At 43.4% G+C, this 20,071-nt stretch overlaps 1 protein-coding gene across 1 annotated transcript; it reads left to right on the forward strand.

The window, feature by feature from the left end:
• The first annotated feature begins 293 nt into the window (after positions 1 to 293).
• On the forward strand, positions 294 to 16,831 carry fignl2 (fidgetin like 2). The gene is made up of 3 exons (XM_078254916.1): positions 294 to 383; positions 1,966 to 2,106; positions 12,268 to 16,831. The coding sequence occupies exons 2-3, from the start codon at positions 2,082 to 2,084 to the stop codon at positions 14,322 to 14,324; spliced, it is 2,082 nt and encodes a 693-aa protein (XP_078111042.1). The 5' UTR covers positions 294 to 383; positions 1,966 to 2,081; the 3' UTR covers positions 14,325 to 16,831.
• The last annotated feature ends 3,240 nt before the right edge of the window (positions 16,832 to 20,071 follow it).

Below are 20,071 nucleotides of genomic sequence, written 5' to 3' on the forward strand. Positions count from 1 at the left end.
AGCATGATTGGTCAGTCATCCACCCTCTCTGCCGCCCTCCCCTCATTTTCTCTCTCTCTCTCTCTCTCTCTCTCTCTCTCTCTCTCTCTCTCTCTCTCTCTTCTTACTTAAAAACATAAAGAGGGGAGAGAGAGAGAAGGAGGGGAGGGAGAGGGGGATGGGAGATCCATAGGGGGAGGGGAGCTAAGTGCTTACTCTGTTGTCACTGGCTAGAGAGATAGAGAGAGAGGCAGAGGGAGGGAGGGAGGGGAGAGAGAGAGAGAGAGAGAGTGGAGTTGTGTCCCATATGTGGAAAAAGCATAGCAGTGCACACACAGTCTGGTCTGTTCCAGGGATTATCATAGCGCTTTCAGATCTGATGGAGGATATGCAGGCATGAATAGGTAAGGCTGCCTGTCTTCTCTGCATCTCTTTGTTGATTTGCTGTCATAGCCCGCTGATCTTCCTGCTGTTTGACTTGTCTCCGCTGGCTGGCTTAAGTTGGAGGAGGACCGGAGCTGAGTGTGTTGTAGCAGCTCTTCTTTTTGGCCACTGACCATGAGACATTTCCCTGAGCAAACCAAATCTCCTAACTCTGCCTTCTCCTCTCAGCCTCTCTCTGAACTCTGCAAGGACAGAGCTGTGTTTGTTTTAAGTGGAAGCTGTGGTTTGTTGCTGTAGTGTAGTTAGTTATTCTGGGCTAAGTGTTAAAAGTTGACTGTCAGTTAGAGCAAAAGGGGTCGTAGTCGTAGGCAGTGTTGTACGTAAATCCTGTTGGGGTCCAGGGACGGCCGTGTGATCATTGTGTAATTACGCTTCAATATGAAAGGTATATGAGTCAATGTGTAAACTGGTTACCGACTTGTGTGTTTGTATACATACTAAGAAAGATAAATTGTGTAATGTGCAAAAGCAGTACATGTCATAATGTTGCTTTACTACTGTTAAATACTGTTAGGTTGTTTAATAGAGTTTGTATTATGTTTTGCTTGTGAGATAGTTTTTTCAATAGTTACAGTAGCTTCACATTTTGTAATAGATGGACTGTATATTTAGGGAAACATGTTTATTTGTTGCTAAAAATGTTTTCACAGATTTTAAAAACTTGAAGGTGATTTCAGACATCTCTCTATTGTTTTTACACTATATTTTCTGAAGCAGCTCACTTAGCACCAATGTGAATAAAAATGTGCGTTGAGAAAGAACCTAAATGGCTGTCATTTTCAGAGTTGTTTTAGTCTTTTGGGTTTGCTCAGAGAGGTGCCTCATATCAGAATAAAACAATTGCCTGTCCACGAATACATTTTGAAATTTACAACCCAAACCAGAAAAGGGATATTTCTCTTAGGAAAATAGACATTAGGTTAAATGAATTAGTTTTTTGAACAACGTGATTTAAATTTTAGATTAGAGAACTTAAAAAGTAAAATGTCATTACAGTGAACTTTTTTTCCTCTGAATTTTCCTTATGCAGCTTCAAAAGTGTAAGGTCTCCTAAGAATGCAGTCTATTGCCCCAGTGCACAGAGCAATGGTATGCATGAGTTTTTTTGTGAGGCAGATTTAGAAAGCTCTCTTTAGAGGCTGAACACAGCTTCTCAATCAGCTTAATGCCTGCCTATAATGAATACCCTTGTGTGTGTCAATTTGGCAGACTGTGTGTGTGTGTGTGTGTGTGTGTGTGTGTGTGTGTGTGTGTGTGTGTGTGTGTGTGTGTGTGTGTGTGTGTGTGTGTGTGTGTGTGTGTGTGTGTGTGTGTGTGTGTGTGTGTGAGACTGTTTGTGTTAAACTGATAGGGTTCTTCTCAGGTTGGTCAGTAATTCTATCATACTCCAGGTGAATTCTGGTCTGTGTTTGTGTGTGTGTTTGGGTTTGTGTTGCCGTGTGAGGTTGTGTGAAAGGGTTGGTTGACATGTGAGTGTTTGTCCAGACATTGTGCAGCAGCATATAACTGCCTCACCTCTCTCTCTCGCTCTCTCTCTCTCAGGGCTGTTCTGTTGTCAGTGCAAGCTCATGCTAGTGATGGACAACAGCCGGACGGACGCTAACCTTAGCTGGCATTCACACAACAGCATCCCTCCTTACTGAGACCAGCTCCACAGAATGCTGAGTCCTATTGTCCCCTATAGTGAGTACACTGCACCCTTCTTTCTCTCTACCCGTACTGCATGTCACACCAAACAGCCCCACTTGACTTAGTTGGACTTTGCCTGAATCAATGAGCCCCCACTGCAAAAATTTGCGTGAGTGTACACGGTGTTCTGTAGTTTGCAAACAAAGGAAAAAATGCAAAGGTAACTGTGAAAATGTGCAAGCCTCATTGCAGAAACCTGACTTTTTCCTTGACGTGTACTGTGGAAATGCTAAACCCTGGGCACCGACCCTGTTTGAATGTTTCATCACCAGGCGGAAGACACCGATGGGGGAAGGAAGAGGGACAGAGGGAGGTTGAAGGGCTGATGGTTTAAGCAGAATGAACCCCTCGGTTCTGCCAGTGTCATTTTACCAATACAGCTCAGGATGTACCACCACACACACTGCCCCTGCTCTCCCTCCTTTTTCCCCTTCTCTCTTTTCTCCCTTCAATGCTGACCTAATAACTGACATGTCCAGTTTTGGCCTCCCCCCTTTGCACCCTCCCACCAGGTTTCATTTGAGTCCAGTGCTCTGGCTCTCCAAAACAGCATTGTTTTCCGGCCAGCATGGGGCTGCCTCCGTGGCCGCTGCCTCAAGAGCCCCTTTTTCCCAGCTCTTTGACTCGCATCAAAGGAGCATTATTGGCATGGCAGTTACAAGAAAAGAGGGAGAAATCAAACTGAATGCTTAATTTAAAAAGTATTACTTCATAATGGATGGTAAAAACTATTGATTTGTTTTCTTAGCAACCAATTTTTTTTATTGCAGAGCCTGTGTAAGGCAAGTAAGTGTGTGGGTGTGAGAAATCATACTGGACAAAACAGCCAGATTAAAGCATCATGAGCCGATGTTTGACAGTAACCATGACACTTTGTTTGCTTTTTGGAAATTTCCCCCCTTAAAATAGCCAATGTTATTATTCGACTGCCCATAAAATGAAATGATGGAATTACAAATTTGTTGCCAGTAAGTAGTTGACCTTGTGTGTTGTTTTAAAACATGGCCTCTCACAAGAGGCTCCTGATGATGTTGATTTAATGCCTGTTCTCCCAGCTATGTTTTTTTTTTTCCCATTAAAAGATGTTTATAGCTGTAAATCTAATTAGACTGATTTGCAAGAACAAGCATGCATGCTTATTCTACTTCCCATCAAGGCCTGTTTAAGAGGTTGTTCCATCAGCTCCCTGCACCCTGCTAGTCCACACTGACTGAACACACTCTCCCTGCTGCTAAAGTAGACAGCGCATCCAAGAATGTCACAAACTGCTGGTGGAATAGTTAGCATGCCTTTAGAGTCGGCACACTGCTGGTCCTTCATGGGAATCTTCCAGTACACTACGTACTTGCCTTTGTGTGTGATTTGCTTTTACGATCGGGATGCACAATGCTGGTTTTCATCTGCTCTGTCCAGAAGCTTCATGTTCTTCATGTACAGAGTAGCTCTGTTCTGCTGAGCTTCTGCAGCGGTGAGATTGTTTCAGAACAGCTTGTCAGTGTGCTTGTATGTGGACAGAGGGAACGTATGAGCGCACACAGCAGTGTTAGGTAGTCACGTTGTTTACTCTCAGACCAGTGACACACAAACACACTGCTGTGCTCACTAATGACACTGCAGCTCACTGGCCTTTACTTACAGACTTAGGTCATGGTTCTGCGGAGCAAAAGTCAGACTGTGAAGGACTTTGCATATGTGCAGGACATGCGAAGACTCTCACTTCCATGTTGGAATCCCCTTTGTGGGAATGTGGAGCATTCCCGCTTCCCAATGCTACTTCTGACTCCTGCTGTAGGCATTTATGCCCCTGCACATAGAGCTTCCCACTGTATTAATGCACACGGTTAGGACAGGTACATCCACAAACACACTTAACTCTTTGTTATCAGAACTGCTATTACAAATCCTACGTTCAGCCAGTGTGTGTGTGTCTCTTTCTTCCCTGGCGTGTGCGGTCTCGGCCCTTGTCTCCAGCCAGTCCGGAGGAATTCAAGCTGGGGCAAGCAGCCATGGCCGGACCTGAGAAGAAACCTGAGAGAGATTCCAGGGGCCATGGATACTCCTGGAGGGATTTGGTGCAAAGAATCTGTAATCTGCACTTCAAACACACTCTTAAATCAGTCCCAGGCCGCCAACCCAGGAGTGCCCTAACTCTTGTTGCTGGGGCCCCGCTTGTGTAGCGATACTTTTTCTTTTAAAATAGCACACACTCACACACACACACACACACACACACACACACACACACACACACACACACACACACACACACACACACACACACACACACACACACACAGAGTAACGACACACAGGAGTTCAGATCTGGCAGTTTTTATAGCTCTCCTCTGACTGACCCCTCTCCCTCTCCTTTCTCTCCCTGGCTCTGTTTTTATGCTTTGTGCAAGTGTCTTTGTGAATGACTCAGCTAAGTCATGAAGTAGTTTGTATAGAAAAAAGAGTAGATCTCATCCTAGCCCCTGAAGGAGCAAGTTGGAGGGCTGCGCCAGCGTCTATCTCTATTGTAGGCAGAGTGGTATGAGTGCTGCATTGGAGGGGCCTTTGAGGCCCTTAAACACACAGCCTGCTAAAGTGTGTGTGAATAAGAGCTTGGATCATTAGTGTAGGGTGTGAATGGGCTCTAATTAGCCCCCAGTGTGTGTGGTTGTGTGTATGTGTGTATGTTTGCATGTATCCACAAGAAAAGAAGGTTAGGGACCCAGGGCCATGTGAGTCCACTGGCCCTGGTCTCTCTGAGGGTTCATCAGCTCATTAAGGAGACCTCCGCTCCTGTTAAGGGCCCAATTAAGAAGCAAGGTGGTGAGGCACATTTGGATGGCAACACTTCACTGGATTCCTGAGGCAGCACAATTCAGAGCTGGACAATGAGACACAACTTCTTTCACACCAGCACAGCTAATTAGTAAATGACCACGCTTAAGAAAAAACATACTATAATCGTTAAGCCATTAGGTGTTTATAGTGCAGTGATCATAAAATGCACTGCCACAGTGCAAGTGTGGCTGTTGATATATTGTGTTTCCTCATATTTGTGTGTGTTTTAACAGAAAACAACAAATCCCAGAGCTGTCCATGTGCTGAAAGTATAAGCTGGGAGCACAGAGTGGCCAGGGGATATGGACAGAAAGGAGGGAATGCAACATGCTCACTGGGAATGGGGGGGAAATAAGGGAGGTGGAGAAGCAGAGAATCAGGGGAAAGAAGGAGGTTGCAAGGAAAAGATAGAGCTGAGGAGGGGGAGATAGAACAGAGATTGGGCGAGTGAACAGATGGAAGGGGTGATTGGTCATCACAGAGCCTTAGGACAGCTGTTCTTTGATATATTAGTGGACACAATGACCTAAAGCCAGCCTGCAGTCACAGAAAATAGGGACCCTGTTTTTCTTTAAGGAGGGGGGGGGGGGGGGGGTTGGACAGGGTTCTGCCATTTGTGGACGTGCATTAGCAAGCACGGGGGATGGGGGAGTTCGAAGTGACGCATCCAGCAATTATTCCAGAGGCTTTCTAGTTTTGAAGAGTGCTACGAAAAGGGCTGTAAAATGAGCATGCTCTCAGATGGGACTTTTCTTTTTGCTGCACTATTATAAGCAATTCTAAACACATTCGTCAATTAATCAATGTTTAACCAATTCCATCAAGGAGTTTGGCTACTGCTGCTCTCCATCCACTCTGCAAAACAACAACTTTTAATGAAACTATTTGTTGACCGCTAATGAATTGGAGATTTACCACATGGAAGCTTGTTTTATTCTGTTTATCAACTGGTTTTGAACAATAATTGTCTTTTACCCTAACATTTTATTACATACAAGGGTGGTATTATTTTATTATTATCTTCAAATTTCTCAATACAACATTGTCATACTTCCTAATAAAACCTTATTAGCTGCACACACTGACAAAAACAGTTCTGACAGCTGGCCTGAAACAAAACGAAAAATAGAGTAAATCAAAGTGTCATTCTGATACATGAAGAGCAGATAGCTCTGTCCACAGAGAGAGGATTGTACAGAGATAGGGAGAGAGATAGAGAGACACACGCAGAGGACATCCCTCAATGCCACTGCAGGAGATGGGCTCCTTCCTCCTGGGATTGGACTGGTGAGGCGTGTTTGAAAAGAGCTGCGTCTGCTCGTGCACTCGGGCAGCAGGTGTGACAACTCCCCACCAGAGCTCCCGCACTCTTCTGTTATTACATCTTTTTAGGGCCATGAAAGAGGGAGCAGATGAGACAGAGGGAGCGAGAGGCATAGTGGGAGTGTGGGATTGTGTTTCTTTTGATTGATAGCAGCATTGTGACTAACGCAAAGATTTATTATAATTTTCCCTAGCAATGCCCAATAATGCATATCTGATGAATTATGATCCCTGTTGTCTGTTGTGTGCATTATCCCTGTGTTAATGTGCTTTGGAAATGGCCTCTAGGACTGACCAGCACAAACTTCCTTTAACAGCTTTTTGATAATACCCAACACTATAAGGCTATTCAGCATCTGTGGAATAACATAATACAAAATACATAATCCACAATATATGTGAGGAATTCATTTTTCAGTATGTTGGTAAAACCTAAAAGAGCTGATAAAATGTGTATTTCATACCAAAGTGTGAGAACATCCAGAGACAATTTTCCACTGTCTCCACCTGCCATACTGTGAAATGTGGCCGGACTCTCAGATTGGTGTTTTTATGACAGAACAGGTAGTATGCAGCAGCAGGACGGCAGCAGCCTAGTGAGAATGTCCTGCTTGATATTAGTATCATAAATCACAGTGAACTTGAGGACAGAGGACTTAAGGGGCTTCAAGAGTGACCAACAAATCAAGATTACAAACACTGATAAATAAGAGATTCTGAGTGCTTCTCCCTTTGCACACCAAACTCAGTCCTTGGTTGTTTAAAGCAGATTATTGGATGTTTGTTCAAATGCACAGACGTGTTTAAAGATCTTGAAGAAAGGCATCATTTATTCTACATATTTCTGTCCAGCAAGCAGCGAGTTTCATCCAATAACTCCTTAATCAGCATGCACTTGCTGAATAAATAACTAATGCAGTCATCAGAGCATCAAGTTTGTGATGTATCAGCACAAACATAATGTCTGTCACACTCTGCCCTTCTCCTCACTTTCTGCCTGTCATTCCCCTTTGGTATGGTCCTTGGCTCTGTATTGTAACTGCATTCATTTGAAACTTTTCTTTTTAAAGTTTTAAAGTTTCTGAGATGCTATCGAGTCCCTGTCATACTGCCACAACAGCTGGAGCAGCATTCTCAAAATAATTTGACACGGACCTCTCTGCAACTTGCTGTTGAGAAGTACTGAAAGAATTTTGTTTTCTACATTAAGTAAATTCACACCCTAGAATTTTCAACATATTTTACCTCCTTGTCGAACAGCCAGAATTAGTCTTTTTTGTGGAAGTCTTTGGAGCCTGCAGATTAATTTAAAGCAGAGGAAGCTGCACAATTTCTCCACATTAAATATAAATGTCATGACTGAGGACAAGGTTTTAATTCTGCAGTAAATTCTTGCCTTTTTCTTGGTGTAGTATATGTTGTAGTTGTGAAGTTGACCAGCAAAGCAAACACCTGCAGGTCTGCATCATGATGATTATTAATGTTTTATAAGAAGTTAGGAACAGAAGATGACATGGTTTATAGATCTATGTACAAGCACATTGCTCTCCCTAATTCATGCCTCTGTGTGGAGATGTATGATGTTTGCAGTTTTCTCTCAGTGGGTGGGGGTAGAACTCAGCTCTAAACAGAGCCCTGATTGGATTGATCCACGGTGCTCTTGTTTACAAGCAGCCTCTTCACAATCGGCAGGGTTTAATAGTAGACTGTCCCAGAAGGGTTGTTGCATCCGTGTCCGTTTTGTTCCTTGTGGCAGGGAAAACAAAAGTGCTGGGAAGGGAGAAGGGGAAAGCAACCTCAGGGGAGCTGTGAAACGGCACTGGAGCTCACCGTCTCCAGGCTTCCTGCCAAGATAACGTTTCACCTCACCCACTAATACTTCTTTTATAGGAAACCACAACACAGTCTAGTGTACTACCAGCCTTTATAGGCCAAAAACTACTTCGGTTTCACCTAGTCAACATGAGATTCAGTGACATTTTAGATGGCAGATTGGACCATTTGAGGGCAGAAATCACAGATGAACCTAACATACTCCCCCTGAGCCATAAGTGGTCTAATTTTAATATTAGGCCCTCCTCAAAGTTAAGCTGGTTTCTTCTTAAGGGAGCCGTGCCACTGTCTTTATCACACACTCCTACAATAGGATGCAGCTCACACAGGTCCATCAATAAATCCCAGGCTGACACAAAAGCTGTCAGTGGACTGCTGCTGAATAGATTAATAAGATTTCCATAATTAGACAGGCCCCTGACAATAGGATCCTTCAGGCTTTGTCTCATGGCCAACTGGATTGTCCGAGCCGCGCGCGTCTGCTGGATGGACGTCCACCACAATGGCTGCACAGACAGTAAGGCGGTCAGCAGAAGAACATCTGTCTCTCCTGGGGCCAAAAACACACACCCACACACAGTGGGAAGTTTCATGTGCATACATATAAGGTTCTTATCAACCTCCTCGCAGCCAAGTAAGGCCATCGGTCAATAAAAAAAGCAGTCTCCTCACAAATTATGTTAACTTGGTCATTACAACCAATTTTTGTTCACCATAAATTCAATAGCACAACTGATAAATTATAAAACATATTAAATACTCCTCAGACCACTTTGTGACTGGATCACAGAGCAGCTTTACTTATATTGACAACACCAACAAAAGCCTCCAATATGATTGAATGAGGACAGGATTCCTATTTTCAAACAAACTGATGTTCTTGTCCATTCTTAATACACGTGTTTTTCCACTCCATAATCCTCCTCTAATATGAGTAAGATAGAGTTGATGGGGTGTGGCAGGAGAGAGTAATGTCACAGCATTGGAGAAAAGTATATAAGTAATACCAAACGTTGCAACATGACTATTTGCATCTGGGTTACAAAATTCACAAATTATTTTAGCAGTGTATGTTTATTTTGTGTTGGATAGGATAATTTAAAATCTAGCATCGTTCTGAAATATATATTGAAGTTAACCTAATGATTGCACTGCTGCTACCCACAGAAAGTCCACATTGTCCTGATTTCCTACTTCTAATCTTAGCTTTCTTCCTGCCCCTCCAGTGAATTAATCTACATGAGTGCTCTGATTTAAGCAGAAGTGTAGATTAGAGCTTGCTCAGTTTATTGTGGAACACTACTGCTCTAAAAACCACAATCCAGCAGAGGCCAAGATCTAATTACATGAAAGGGCTAAACTGCTCTGCAACCCTGCTGTGTTCATCAGGGAATTGAATGGTGGCCAACCATCATCGAACTTGCTGTTTACATACAGAAAGAATTATTGAGTATAATGCATTTTTTTGGAGAAAGTAATTACTCTCAGATTTAACAGTGACTTGGTTCTTCAGGTATGCGCAGCTGGTCATTGAGTTGGTCAAGGGGGTAGTGTGAGAGAAGTCCATTCTGTGTTGGTGCTACTCTGATGATAGAGTGGACAGCAGTCCTCTAATGTCCGCTCCAGTCCGCTTAGAGAGGACGAAGCGCCTGCTGTCCACTCCTTCCCCTCCCTCTTCCATCCCTCCCTCCCCGCTGCAGGTTTTATGAGATCCCCTGGGCTCTCATCCATCTCTGTCACACACAGGCCCCATTATTGGGGCTGCTCACAAACTGGTTGGGCTGCAGATGGGAAGGGCCTGCAGGACATATATGGTTTCTGCAGCCTAACAAAGACCTGCGAGTCAGACCACAAAAATATGTGGTCATCTGGGTGTGGACAAGACAATGTCTTCAGCATGTTTGTAGTAAGTGAACAAAGTGTGAGAATATTCCTTTACATCTTGCTGTGGTGTGTGTGTGGGTTGACTGAAGCTTAGGAGAGTACTTGAACTGGTTTGGCCATTGGGAATTTAAGGCAGTGGATTTGAATATGAAGGACATGGTAATCCAACGGCCATCTGGTCTGCTGGTCTCATTGGACTGAATAAATAACGGGCGTAATCTGAAAACACACATGGGGTGGTTTGGAAAGCGGGTAAATAAAGAGGGCAAAGTTAAGGAGTGAGCTAGAGGGAGCATCAGCAGAATTGCAGGCTGTGGATATTGAGATTTGATTTAAATGGCAATAAGAAGCCTGGCTCCACACACGAAGACAGCCATGAATAATGAATCATCAGGCGTCCACAGAAGAAAAGGCAGAGAGACCAGTAATGACGGATTTTGCCATATTCCTTTTTACCTCCCTGTTTCTGGCTGGAGTAGTCCTCACCTCAGGGTAAATCGTGACAGTTCAATAATGCCAAGCTATGTATGGAATGTCAAGCTAATGCCTCAGCAAGAGGTAGCGCTAGTCTTTATGAAATAGACAATTCTATAACTATTCTATTGTGGTATAATACACACAAATATATACTCTTCAGATGTAAAAATTTATAGTTGAATATAGAGACACTAAAAAAGTGCTGAAATTAGCAGATGCATTATTCATTGCAAAGGAATAGACAGCCAAGCATATGCATCTTCCACACAGTTCAGACGTAATGCCAGTTGAATGTTTTAATGGAAATAAGACCTTTGCATGAGGGGGCATGGAGGAAAAACAATTCATGGCACAAAATCTCTTTTTCGACTTCCATCTCTGCTGTTAGCTCGGTGATGTGCTTGGTGCGTAGCAGCCATGATCAATCCGAGCTCGGCCAGTGCTGAAGTCAGCCAGAGGAACAGACATTCCACTTTCCCAATGTTCCATGGGAGACTGTGTTGATGAATAGCACTCTATGCTGCAATTCCAAACCCAACCCCCTCTTTCTTTCTTTCTTTCTTTCTTTCTTTCTTTCTTTCTTTCTTTCTTTCTTTCTTTCTTTCTTTCTTTCTCACTCTCTCCACAACACTGTCCACACACACACACACACACACACACACACACACACACACACACACACACACACACACACACACACACACACACACACTCCTTCCCCTCTCCCTCCCTCCCTCTGTCCAGCCGGCCACTGAGCTTTTGGAGCTCTGGAGTACGGTGGGTGGGTGGATTGGTGGGTGGTAGGTGGGGGTGCAGGGCGGAGAGAGCAGGCATTCAGAGCAACATGCACAGGGAGATAACAATAGGTCCTCTGGGAGACCTGCAGATGTTAGCAGTACAGGGAATATTAGTAGGATCTTATCGCTACTCCAACATAAGTTGGGAAACTGCAAAACAACGCATCTAACCTACTGATCTGCTTTCACTCTCTTTCTTTTCTGAAGCTTTCTCTTTCTCCCTTCACCTCCCCTTTACCTTTCTCTCCCTCTCTGGGAAATATGAGCTCCTTCTACTAACATACATGATGGCAACACTAAAAAAGATTCCTTTAACAGAAGAAAGGCCATTTCTTATCACTGGCTGCTTGGAGACGAGGCGCTCAGACATGTGTCACTGTGCAAAGGATGTTGGTCATGGATGAGTGTACTACGATTACTTTGCACTGTCTAGTTTACTAATCTATATCAAACTGAATGTAGACTATTGTAGATTATTTTTGGTTGAAAGGAGTGTTTCTTACAACAAGTACGGTTTCCTGGCTGTGACATACAGTAGTCCAAACAGTTTGTCTCTGTGAGAAATAAACAGGGGGTACTGTGTCACAGCATGGTAAAACAGATCTCAAAGCACTTAATAAATAAACAAAAAATATCACACAAAAAATAAAAATAAAAAACATGTCATTTATAATTCTCTGCAGTGTCTCAGTTCTTGCAGAGTGTGCCAAATTAAAAATTAATATTGTAACATTGAAAAAGCTATTTCACTGTAACAAAATGTGACTTTTTTTATATATTGGCAACTCGGAACCTTGGATGCTGTTTGCATTTTAGGTATATGCTAAAAGTTTGACTTATATACTGTAGATGTTATGCTGGACCCAAATGGATTAATATTATGACAACAACGTTGCACACAAGTTCTTTAAGATACAATAACTCCTTCACCACCAATTTCCTAGTTTCTGACATCATTGTAATTAGAGGATAAATATGACCTGTTTTCTCTGTGTGTTTCTGTTGTCAGGTCTGTTAAAGATGCACTGGAACCCAGAGCATGCCCAGCCTCTCAGCCAGTGGCCTGAGCAGCACCTTGACGTCTCCTCTACCACCTCCTCTCCGGCCCACAAGTCAGAATTCTACCCTGGCCGCGGTCGCAGCGGCTCCAACTACGCCTGGGCCAATGACGATATCTCTGCTCTCACAGCTTCCAACCTGTTGAAGCGTTATGCTGAGAAGTATTCTGGCCTGCTGGACTCACCATATGACCGGCCACCTACTGTAGGCACCTACCCAGAGCCAGGGTCCTTTGGGGGCCTCAATGTCCCAAAGACTGAACTGGAGCCCTGGCCACTGACACACAGCACTGATGCCTCCTATTCCCTTGTGCCCCCTGGAGGCCATGACAGCCTCTCAGGTTCCAAAACTGTGGCCACATCTGCAGGTCCTCCAGGGGTTAGTAGTGTTTCAGTGGTGAACAGTAACCTCTCAGACTCGGGCTACAGTGGCAGCAGCTCCTGTAGTGGCTCCAGCGAGTACCCCTCTAGCTACAATGGCACCTATCTTTCCTCAGGGTACTGTCCCCAACCCAATGCAGCACTTCCCCCTGCCTCCCTCCACACTCTCCAATCCACCCCTACCCTAGTGCCCAGCTATAGCCCTACCACACCAGTCTATAACTACCCCCCTAGCACATATCCTCCCCATACCAGCCTTGCCCCCAGCTACAGCCACCCCTCTGCAACTTACCTACCCTCAGGTCTACAAGCCCCTACTCCAGTTCCCTCAAGGCCCACAGTGGTAGGAGGCAGTTATAGTTACCAGAGCACCAACCTTGGGACATCTGAGTCTGGCGGGACATTAAAAAGAAAAGCATTTGAGATGAGTGTAGAAGAGGATGAGAGCGGGAACGGGTCTCATTACAGGAAATATAGCTATGACCCCTTAAAGGCTGGGGGGAACTCACCCTACAGTGTGAATGACAAAACAGAGTGCCGGGGAAACGGCTTCAGTAGTTCAGGCAGCACAGACCCTCAAACCTTCAAGCCCAGTAAGCCCTCCTCCCAGCCCCTGGTGTCTCCTCAGTATGGGGCAGCTGGGGAGTACAGCCCTCCAGCGGGCATGACGGGGGAGAATGGCGGGGCAGAGCAGGGCTTCATCCAACAGCAACAGCAGCAGCAGCACCGCTCCCAGGCCCACAAACGCTCTCCATTGTGTGCTCCAACTGTTGAGACTATGAAGAGCCCAGACCCCCGACTGTTGGACCTTGTTAATGGGGAGTTACTGGACTGCAGCCCGGCACTGGGTTGGGGTGAGCTGGCCGGGCTCACCCATGTCAAGGCTGCCCTGGAGGAGGACCTGCTGTGGCCCGTGTTGAGGCCCAGTCCAGTGATGCGACCACCAAGAACCGTCCTGCTGTTTGGTCCCCGGGGAGGGGGTAAGACAACGTTGACCCGTTCTTTGGCTTCACAGTTGGGGGCTTCCTTCTATCGGTTGAGTGGAGCCATGCTGGCCTCTAAAGGGAAGGCTGAGGCAGAGCACATTCTGGGGTCTCTTTTGCAGGTGGCGGGGGCACGGCAGCCTTCTGTGGTGCTGCTCAGCCAGGTGGAGGCCATGGAAGAGGAGGGGCTGAGGCAGAGTCTGCTGACCACCACCCTGGAGAAAGCCCAGGTGGGGACTACAGGTCTGGTGATTCTTGTATGTGCCACTGGAAGGCCAGATCTGCTGCAAGATGCAGTCCATCGGAGCTTTGCCAAGCGATATCACGTTGGTCTGCCAGATGTGGGTATGCGCAGGCAGGTGCTGCTGCAGGCGCTGTCACCCCAGGGCTGCAGCCTGAGCGAGAGGGAGCTGAGCGCTGTGCTGCAGCGCACAGAGGGCTTCTCAGTGTGGGAGCTGCTGCAGCTCAGCCAGCAGGCACTCTCCTCAGCATCTGCTCCCACTGGGGCCATGCATGGCCACCCCACAGCCTCCAAACCCCCAGCCTTCACAGACTTTGAGAATGCCTTCTGCAAGGTGCGCCCACACACCACCACAAAAGAACTGGATACTTGTATAGAGTGGAGCAAGATGTATAACCACTGAGAAAGCAACAAGTCACTGTAATCGGACTGCATTATGACCCTGTCTTTGCTTTGACATGGAAAGCCAGGTGAATGTTTTGTTGTTTTGTAATTACAGATTATGCAGCCAAAAGAGCCAGTGAAGCTCAATGATTGTTTTCGTATGAATATCCGCAATATTTTATTTTTCCCAAAGAAAAGAAAGATGAATAGGCCTTGTTGAGTGGGGTAGTGTATTAGTCTTTTGGCCAACAGGAAAATCAGATTTTATTCTATTTGGAAACTCTCAGAGATCCTGATTAGCCTTGGTCCGGGACAAAATCAATTATTAGTTGCTAGGTGATGTGGTCCAAGATTATGGATAATCAGGGTTTGGCAAAATCCCCCCTTTGACTGCTACTCTCAGGATCCTATTTATTGCCAGTCCACTTCCATGTTATCCTAATGTTGATTTAGTCATTGGACTGTCACTAATTATTCAGTACGAATGGCTTGGGATCATTTTAGCAGACCACAGTTTTTGACCAAAAAGGTGTCAAACCAAATGCATAATCAGCAGTGTTTCTATATTTCTCAAAACAGACTTCAAAATCAGGTCTTCAAAATCACAATAAATGAATCTTTCTCGATAGCTTCTCACCAAAAGTTAGTCCTTATTATTCCAAAAAAGAAAGTAAAATCAAAAGACTTTTATTAAATCCGAGCATGCTGCTGTCCTTCCCAGGAGTTACGTTTTTCAAGTAAAACCTTGCAGTTACACTCAACATGTTTGGTTGTATTAATGACTTTATTACTGTTGGGTTGTTGTCCTTAAATTCCACATACATTTGTTCTCGATCTCACATTCCTCATTGTCTGCAGTTTTCCTGAGAATCTCACTTACAAAACAAAACATACCCACCTGCACACCCACCATCTCCTACAGTCTGTTTTCTCTTTCATTTACTCCTTTTGTTTTCTTAGTATTTAGTCTTGTTTGAAATGCTCAGGAAGAATTTCTTTACCTCAGAAATATGAAATAAAGAATGTATGTAATCTTATGGTCTTAGTAGAGAGTGGCGCGGAGCGAGAGAAAGGAGCGAGGAGAAACCTGACAGTCTTGTAATACCTACTACGGTTGGGCTTTTACCTCGGGAGAGAAACTTGAATATGCTACAAAGAGTAACATTGAATGTAATTCAGGTATTTCAAAGGATATTTGATGCCATAAATCCATGTATTATATATGAATATATAAATCTGTTTTCTTTTCTGTTCTTTTACCCTTTATTTTTATTGTAGTTTATGGTGGAGTGATGATTGTCTTCAAGAAATGCTATGTAGAATACAGAAAATATTCCTTTTTTTGTTGGACAAACTGCTTACAAATCCCCATGTTATTTAGTGTTTACATATCCTGTATATGCATGTCTGCTGTTTATAGTTTTATAGCTGGAAAATATAATTTAAAAATGTAAATACAACACACACAATCATACATGTGTACTCACAGTGAACACCTGAGCACAAAATACCTTCCAAAAAGAAAACACAGATGCAAAAAATAAAGCTTAAAGATGAAGTTGTTATGTGTAGCTTTCAGCTAATCCCAAAGTCTGAGAATTCACAGTTTATGTGTACATATTGAGGATGAACCCAATATGTAGGCAATCCAGACAAATCTTTCCTTTTCCAACAGTCCTACATTTCTGTTTTAACAAGCTGGAAAAACCCGGTCACTGGACTGCTGGTACAGAGGTTGTCGTATTAGACTGTTGCCATGGTCCTGAGGAGGTATACACAGAATGATGTAATATTTCCCACTACCCTTTCCTCTCTCTGTCTCTCCCTCCCTCCCTGCCTCATCATTATTTTTCCTTTTCTCGCTCCCCAGTGCAATCTCATTAGATTGGATTGCCCCTTGGCCACAAGCCCCAGTGGCCATGTGACGTTGTATCCTCAACACCCCCCCACCTTCTCTATCCCCTTCCCTTATACCGATTCCTCTGGAGTGGAAATGGTCTGATTGAAGTCCAGCAACCCTATATCACAGTGCAGCCATCCCTCTCCAGCTGGTGGCTTCAGTCATGCCATACAGCCAGATCAATCAGAGTGACCCCCGCTGTGCAAACTGATCACTGTCTCAGAAACTGAAAACACATTTACAACTTGCAGAACAACACGCGGCACGGTCTCAATAACGCTAGCATTTATTCACATGTAATTACAGAAATTAAATAATAATTATGATTTAGAGGTACAAGTAGCTACATTTGGAATTGTTGTTGTTCCCACTACTCCCGACAGTTTGTCCAACAAAACAAGCTTTTATTTTTTACATGTTTTGATCTGTTATGGCGATAACTTTGTTCTTGGTTATTGTATATTTTCTGTAACCATTTCTACCTCATTTTTGCGGCATATTGTACATGAAAGTATTTATTTCATGTCTTTTTTGATGTCTGTTTTAAAAATAATGATGTTCTTGAACTGTAATGGTCTACCTCAGAAAAGACTGTATTTTAAAAGAAGAGTATCACACAATATTAAACAGAATTTGTAAATATTGCACTGCAGTTATTTCTTCCCCCCCCCCCCCCAGAATACAGTGTCTACGAGTCTACGTGCCCATAAGTTTACCAACCTGCACGCACATGTGTTTTTATGTGTATGTTGTGGCATCCAGAACAGCAACAGAAGCAGTGCTAGCACACCCCTGAGGCTTCAGGCCCAGCACCAGAGCACAGAGGTCCTTCATCCCTGTCACTGTCTGTAAACAACTGCTCGTCCCAGCGGCCCGCCCTGTGCTATTTGTAGCCTTTCCTGACATTTTTCAAAGACTCAGACTAACTGAGAGAAAAAGTAAATCTGAGCAACTCTGTGCGAAGAAGTGAAAGTTTAGTCGAGGTCTGAAACAGGATCCCCAGTTATGGATAGTGGTGTCAAAGCTGAGTTCCAAACATCTGCCACTGAGTCCCAGTAGAACAGTAATGCTGGTGGTGTTGACGACAGAGTAATTAATTGTTTAATAATGATGCATAGCTCTGTTATGGGCACAACCTTGTGCTGCCCTTCATCCTCTGATGAAGGATAATTATTTCTGCAGCTATTTAAATATTATTTCCGATCTTTTCCTGTCACAAACTCAATAACATAATCCACAGAACAACATAACCTTACAAAGGTAGACTAGATCATGAGGAAATGTGACATTGGTATTTGAGGAGGAGAGGCTTATTTACATCTTACATACTAACTTAACACGACAGGTATGTTTTGTAAAAGATCAAGTTTTGAATATACCGGCTGGGGTTTTTCACGTTTTTGTACTTGCAACAGTCACAAATAAAGTTGTAAAAGCTTTACCTCCACAGTGTGGCTGTATTGCTGCAAGAAGAGTTGTGATGATATATACTTCCACAGTCTGTGAGTCACTTTCCATCTAGTAAGCGACTGAAAACCAGTTTGTCCTTTTTGTCCTAAGTGATTCCAGTCCTCCAGGAAGTCAATCATTTTCTTCTCCCTGCTGATTGGAGGTAATTAGGCGAGCAGAGTTTTTAATTGGATAATAAAAGATGCTAATGAGCCTCTGTCCTATTTACTCATACTGTGGCAGGGAATAGCAGGACACAGCTCTGCCACACTTTCCTCACTGTGATACAGGTCTAATAAAAACTGATGAAAGTACATTTCACAATAATGAAAAGGTATACATGTTAATTATCAGAATAATTACCTTTATATAGTTGGGTTTATTAGGTATTTTGTTTGGACTTCGAGCACATTTTATATAACCTGATGATGTCAAATATGTGTTATTATAATGGCAAGTCACTGCATTGTACTCATGGATGCATTTATGACTATTTTTTTAGTTAGTTTTGTGCTGATTGTGAATAAAGAATATTTTTTCTGCATGCACTCAACTTAAATATCTATATACATACATGTACAATATACATGTATGTATACAAGTGTTCATTTACATCTTCAGCTTCATTCAGAGGTGCTTGACAAAAACTAAGAAAGTTATTTATGGTAACAACCTTCAGAAAAAAAGGTCATTCTCTGAATGTAATTTCACAGGAACACAGCCCTCCTCTCTACCTTTGCCGTGGTCTTCCTACTGGTCTTCCATTGTCCGGGCCTTGATACTGACAAGGTTGACATCAGAGGAGAGCTTTGACACTGGGTGAGTTAGGACTGCCAGCTGTTAGCAATCAAGTCTATTTTGAAGTCAGGGACACATGGACCCCCAGGGCCAAACCAGCAACTAGCACAACCCCCTCCACCCCCTACAATCTCTGAGCCCCCTGGTCCCGTAGATAGCCAGCACAGCTGTATTGGTTCCAGATGTTGCAAAGCTGCAGTAAGGGCCCTTTACCTAAGAGGACCCCCAAAAATGATGAGGGATCTGTGCAGAGGAGTGGTAGCCAAATACAGCAAACAACAGTACACAAACAGTGAGCCGAATAATATGTTTCAACACCAAACCTGCAACCAGCAGATAGCTAAATCTAAATAATAATAATAATAATTGAAAGCTTTCACATAATATTCTCAAAATATCATCCTTGACAGAGGAGGTGCTGCATATTGTGACAGAGAAAGCACTATCACTGCAGACTGCTTTTAGAGAATGAGATCAATGTCATTTAACATTAGATAGTTGCTCCTTCCTGGATGCTGTAGCTGTCATCACAAATATTGGCCTGAATACTAAAGAGTCTACTCTTAATGATAACTGGGACTGAGTCCATCAGCCCTGCAACATTTGACAGTTTTGAACAGAATAGAGAGAACACGGAAAACATGCATCACATAAAATCTTGATCAAGTGAGGAAAGAATGGCACAAAGGAAACTGCTCAGGTTGTTTGAAAGGAAATGATCTAATCTTTGCAGCTCTGCATTGTTTCTGTATCGGACAGGTCAATCAAAACTCTCAGGAAATTGGGTTCGACATGTGGAATGTCCCGGTAAAATATATTGGCCTGTCCCCTCTCACATGGCTAAAATGTGATCACTGAATAAATAAATAGTAAATGAAAGTCTTCATGTGAAGTTAGTTGTATTTATGTTGGGTAGTCTGCATGTATGATCTTGCTATGATGGCACCTAATTTCAAACAGACCATTGAACACATTGAATAAGAGGCAGGTTTAATGCAGGTCTATAGCCCCCTCATGTGGCCAATAAAAAGAAAAAAGATAAAAGATGAAAGACCAGATTGTGCCATGAAACCATTCCGATTTGACCACAACAGATAAGTTTTATCTGTATGATATGGATATCTTATCCAGTCTTTTTTTGTGGTATTTATTTTGCTGTATAACCTCTCAAAATGTATGGATTTAGCCAAAGTTATGTACAAATAATTTACTCACCTCACAAAGAAGATAAAGCATTAAATCCAGTTGATGGGATTTTAAAATCACCAACTGCATGACAATATTTACACTGTTATAAAACACAACACACATTTACACAGCCATAACATAACATAGAATAGTAACTCGCTCTACAAATAGAGCCATGTTACAATTTCAAAACCTAAGACAGCAAAGCTAAACTGTCGCACACACACACACACACACACACACACACACACACACACACACACACACACACACACACACACACACACACACACACACACACACACACACACACACACACACACAGTAGCGACCTCTGGTGGCTCCTCTTGGTAAATCTGAAGGTTACACTAATGTCTGTTCCATATGAAAATGAAATATATGACACAAATGCATTTATAGAATATGTCATT

The sequence above is a fragment of the Sander vitreus genome, chromosome 7 (assembly GCF_031162955.1).
Source record: "Sander vitreus isolate 19-12246 chromosome 7, sanVit1, whole genome shotgun sequence".
Taxonomy (NCBI): domain Eukaryota; kingdom Metazoa; phylum Chordata; class Actinopteri; order Perciformes; family Percidae; genus Sander; species Sander vitreus.

What these genes read in the sequence shown, in the direction of transcription:
- fignl2 (XM_078254916.1), top strand. Translation starts at nt 2,082, where the DNA reads ATGCTGAGTCCTATTGTCCCCTATA. An exon ending in GAGTCCTATTGTCCCCTATA is followed by an intron (nt 2,107 to 12,267) that starts GTGAGTACACTG and finishes TTCTGTTGTCAG; the next exon opens with GTCTGTTAAAGATGCACTGG.